General features: G+C 41.1%; 1 protein-coding gene across 1 annotated transcript in view; it reads right to left on the bottom strand.

The window, feature by feature from the left end:
* The window catches only part of LOC116699375 (receptor-type tyrosine-protein phosphatase N2), a gene marked incomplete at its 3' end in the record, with an annotated part of 318251 nt that overhangs the window by 165362 nt on the left and 147449 nt on the right, over window positions 1-5440 (bottom strand). Inside the window, 1 exon segment of the mRNA XM_032531918.1 lies at window positions 1726-1805. Within this exon segment, the coding sequence (XP_032387809.1) occupies window positions 1726-1805 (80 nt within the window).

The following is a 5440-nucleotide window of genomic DNA, read 5'->3' as shown; positions in this document are numbered from 1 at the left end:
CTGTTTCCTGTTTTATTTTGAAGTCTGGGTCTCTGTCTCGTCTTGTCTTTAGTGTTACTCCCTGTGATTACCTGATGTTTTCCACCTGTATCCCGGCCCTCTTGTCACCTGCCTGTGGTTACCTCGTTACCCTCTGGGTTTAGTGTGTGTACGAAATCTTGTCATGTGTCAGATCACTGTAGTGTTGTGTCTCCCCGTGTCGGTTCCTGTCTGGTTCCTTGCTTCCTGGATTTCTTTTGGTCTCTATTTCTTTGTTCTACTTTTATTTTTGGATTCCCTCTTCTTGTTTTATGGGACTGATTGGTGGGATGTCTGTGGACGAAGTCCACAAGAAGATCGACTGGTAAGAGATAATGAGGTGTAACCACATATCAGCTGATTTAAATATCTCACGTAACTGTAGTGTCAACAGTTATCTTCATTTAATAATGGCTGTGGTGTTCTCTTTAGCGGGATGGAAATGTTCCTTCCTAAGACTATTGAGCAGAGGCACCGTCGCCACGTCTGGAGTTTAGCACCCCCCCAAGACCATTGGGATTGGTTTAAAGAAACAACCCCTGATCATTTTTTCTTGTGTGTGGGTGGGTGTAGCCAGGTGTAACTCCACAGCTCTGTGGAGGTAGATCTGGTGATGCGAGACTATACTTACCCCTATCTAAAGACATTAATGATAAAAAAATTAAAAATGCTGACCATGACCAGAAGAACTAGATAAATGTGTCCGTGTACATGAATTAAGGGATTAAATGATGTGAACATTTCACAAACTGCTGTGAGACTGGGTTGTTCAGTAGGAAACCTTATGTCAAATGAGATGATCTGGTTAACCAAAGATGAAGGAAGTAACGATCCCACCCCAATCTAACTCCCTACAAACCCTGAGCATGACCTATGATTTTAACTGCATCATGTTGAAAGTGCCTCTTACTCGTTTGATTCCTACTACTGAATTATTGAACCTCAACCATTCAGAGGCAGTCATTTATGTTTTATTCCGCCACATAAGAGATATGAGTGTGAGCACATTCAGCTGTGTTTTGACAAAGTCAAATGTGAGCAAGCCCTAGCTTATAAGATTCTGTTTGGTGTGGGGTATGGGGGGGTGGACCTGGATCCATATGAGCAGTGTAGGCCAGATCTAAAGCATCATTCATTACAGGGCCGGCCTCAGTCTCGAAAGCAAATAAGTCCCCATTTCATGTGGTCTTGCATGCAATGCATACTGGCTGCTGGTAGCCTATCTATACCCCCCCCCTTTAGCTAACTGAACTATTTAAGGTAAACTGATGAGTGTTTGGCAAAACAAGGCTGAGGGCAAAATCATGTGTCCTTTTCATATTTGCAAAAGGCCCTAATGAACCAAATAATTTCCAAAATACAAAGAAAATTCTGTCTTTTTGTTTTTTCCTAGCATGTGGTTTAAGACACACGTCCAAGTCTCCAATGGAACCAAACAAACATGTCCGCTTGGAGATTTGCGACACAAAGGCAAATCCGGCTTGCATCCTTTTAAAATGGTTCAATAACTAATACTTAAACTAAACTTAATGCAATAGTAAAACCTATAGAGTGCCGGTGTGGGCACATTTTTGTGGGTGGACATTTTAGAGGTGTCATACATTTTGAAAAATGTTCATCTGAGGCCCCAGGTGCTGCAGCAAGCCATTGATAATGGCTTGTTTTTTTCTGTCAGTATAAAGGCAAAATGACTCAAGGAGAACCTACCAGCCACGTAGGCCACATCTGCGGTGCTGACGTTGTGCGTGTTTGGGCTCACTTGGAAGGTCACAGCGGGGCCCACCACCCTGTAAAACACACACACATACACAGCAGGTTTACAGAGACATGCTGGCATCCTCCTTTCCACAGTGCAGAGGTGTTTTTCAGACAGAGGGAGAAAAAGAGTTGTGCTCATTAAAGCTCAGCCATACGTGGTGCATGAAAAAAAGCTTTAACCTGTGGCGGTCCTTTAGGCTGTTGCAATTCCCATAACCACTGCAAGATAACCTCTTAGATCTCAAAGTAATGCGTCTGGCGGCATTTAAGCACGCGGGGAAATGAAGAGAGGGGGGTCGGGGATGAAGGATTTTGGTCATCAACAAGAGGACACTCATACGTGATTCTCAGGTGAGTGAACGCATTTCAGCAGCCCAGTTTATAATCCATTTATGTTTTGAGTCGACGTATGGTGATTGCAAAGCATGTAGATGTGATGGATGTAAATTGAGGGTAACAGAAAGTGGGGTGGTGAGAAAAGGCAAGAAGAGAACCAAACATGGGCAGGAAAAGGACAGAAAGACATCTGCATTGGTTTTAGGTGCATGTTTACCCCAGTTCATCCAACATTCACGCCACTAAAGCCACTTGAATTGAAAGACTGAGGGAGCGACAGGGACAAGCTGGGTGGTCACAGGCAGAGCGGATTCTCCCCATGGGATTAACCTTTGGTTTTTCCTGCTGTAATTCAGACTAAAGGCCCGGCAGGAAGATACATTACTGGGTTCCCCTCCAGGAAGTATTGTGCTCTGCTATAGGAAGTGACTGCTACTGTAACAACGCTGTTATAAAATATGGTGACATCATTAATGGAGCAGGTCCAATGCTAAAGCAGCTGGCAGAGACACCAACGTCCAACGTTTTCATGGATTCAGAAAAGTGGTTGTTGTTTCAGGTTGATGGATTTAAATTGTTGCACATTTGTTGTTGTAAGTTTTTTGGCATTCTGTGGGGTCCGCCTCTCCAAAAACATGACACAACAGACTAACTGTCCTGTGTTTTAAACATTCAAATGATGTCAAATAAGCAACACAAGAATAAAGACAAATAGAGAAAAGAGAAACCACTCTAGCTTTTGGACAAATGCTACATTTTACCTAGTATATTATAGTGTGTGTGTATGTATGTATATATGTATGTATGTGTGTGTATATATACGTAGTTACTTTTCGAAAGTATGCATTCAAATTTAAACTGAAATGAGAAACATTACAACTGAGAAAAAAAAACATGTAGAATAAATATTTCTCTCCTTGTAGGGCTGGGCAAAATGACAATATAAAAATGTAAATCATATACATTGTTCTATATCTTTATTACAAAGTGGAAAAATGCGTTACAGCAATATTAATATAGGTGTGTATATATATATATATCTATATCTATATAATATAAAAAATAATTATTTTGACGATGCTTTATGTTCTGATCCTTTCACGTTGTATTCATTTCGTAATACAAGAGGATAGAAGATTTTGGCCATATCAACCATCCCTATTATGGTCTAACAAACTCCATTTTTCTATAGAGCGTGTCTCACCAACCGTCAAAGAGTTGTTTTTCAAACCGTTAGATTAACAGCCTTCATTTGACATTCCCAGACTTGCAATTTTTTTTAATATTACTGTTTGTTTTCAAATGGGTTTATGGGACCTTGAGGTCGGTATCAAAGAAAAACACAAAGAGCACCTAGCTGACATTCACTTTGTGCAGTAGTAATTGAGTACTAATGTTGGAACATCTAAGGTGCACTAACAAACTAATCAGACCGGGTCAAATGAATGATTCCCAAAGGGGAACAATGGTGGAGCTAAGTGCTTGTATTAGAAAAAAAATAAGAAAAACATCTCTATAGCTATGAATTTTAGGACATGCTGTCATGCTCTATGCTGCACCTGCTGTGTTCCACATTGCAATATCTTACCCGCGTTTGAACAAACTGAGCAGCCAAAGAAACATAAAATTCAAAAAGAGAGTTGGCTCATTTTTCTCCTCCAAGGTATGAGCCCAAATATATTTCTCACATTTTTGAAGTGATTTATCAGTGGGTGCAGGTGGAGTCTCTGTGTGTGATGAGGGGATATCACTCATGTTGAGTTGATAACATATCCATGTGTCGGCCTCTGCCACCCAGGGCAGCTCCGGCACAAAGGCATCCCGTCGACTTCAAACCTCGTAAATAACCTCGGCACTCACCGTCCCAAAGAAGCAGAGCGGGCTTTCTACATCTCTGCATGTCTGTAGTTACATGTTGGAACTTGAGGCCTTCAGGTTCAGAAGCCATCAACATGCTGCTCATCCTTAAACCCAAACTAAAAGTGCATATCAAAAATGTAATTTTTATTTGTTATGGTGACCAAAAAGTAATGAATCACTGTTGTTGCACAAACCTTGATATTTGTGTCATTAGCTCATAAAAACTGATCTTTGAGAGGAAGAGAATTGTGATTTTATAGGCAAAAAAACCAGATACTGCAGATCATGAATAAGATAACGTTGGAATACAAGCTTTTCACTTCTATTGTTTCAAGATACTGAAACTCATTTTGATAAAACTAATTTAATTTGTACTTAACAGACTGAAATATTCTCCATTAGCTTAGAGACTTTATCAAATTTGGTTTAAGACACATCATTGGGGCTAAATGAAGCTTTTATCCAGCAGCAGCTGATTGTGATGACTGCACACACAGTACATGATGTGCTTTGTACCAAAATGAAGTTAAATCAAAATGGTTATGGCAGATTGTTACACTTGTTTCAAGAGCATAAAACATTTAAGACTTAATTACTTATAAAGATGTAAATCTTTTGCAGTGTTCACACATCTGGCCTCATCAGTCTACATGGGGCCCAGCATCCTCCTCATCCTCATGTTGTGCCAGTTCAGGCCCACTCTCTCCTCCTAGTGGCAGCTCTTTGATATGACCCCTCTGCTCAGACACAGACATTACATCACTTTGACTCTCATGTTTAAAAAAAAAAAAAAAAACACATCCAGTCTACACTCAGTGACGGTTACGCAACAGACATTATTATTCTGCAGCCAGCTGCAGTCCAAGGCTCTGCCAAGCCACCCACGTCAACGCTTCCCTCCCGCCCGCCGCTACCCCCCCCAACCACTAGCGGGCCATTGTACTGCAAGCGCTCACCGTCGGTATTATCTAATCAGTTTTGAACTGTTCCAAATGAAACTCTGGATCTCCAGGTTTGTGTCCTGGCACACAGTGTGTAGGCTCACTTTTATGATTCATATGTTTGGCAGTGTGGTGGTGGTTTTTGTGCTGCAGGCTTGCTGAACAGCCGCTGCTCTCTGGTTACGGCCCCCAAGAGGAAACTGTTAGGAAATGGAAGTTTTGTTGTCTTTTTCAGCGGCTGAGGCTGTGCAGGTCACTAACTGCTTTGTTGAGAGACATTTTTGTTGTTGTAATATGCTAATGTGGTTTTTGTGTATGATGTGTGAGGTTGAGGTGCCCTGCGGTGTTGCTGCCAGGCAAATGGATGAAGGGACAGATACAGGATGGATGTAGGAGGGGAAGAGAGAGGGACACATATACTGCTAGGACCTTATACAATACTTTAACTTCAGTTCCAGTCAATGCAACGCCTTCAACCTTAGAGACTAATTCATATAATAAAATAATAATAATATTAATAATAATAA

The sequence above is a fragment of the Etheostoma spectabile genome, chromosome 12 (genome assembly GCF_008692095.1).
Source record: "Etheostoma spectabile isolate EspeVRDwgs_2016 chromosome 12, UIUC_Espe_1.0, whole genome shotgun sequence".
NCBI classification, from domain to species: domain Eukaryota; kingdom Metazoa; phylum Chordata; class Actinopteri; order Perciformes; family Percidae; genus Etheostoma; species Etheostoma spectabile.
This window is presented reverse-complemented; position numbering and strand designations above follow the sequence as displayed.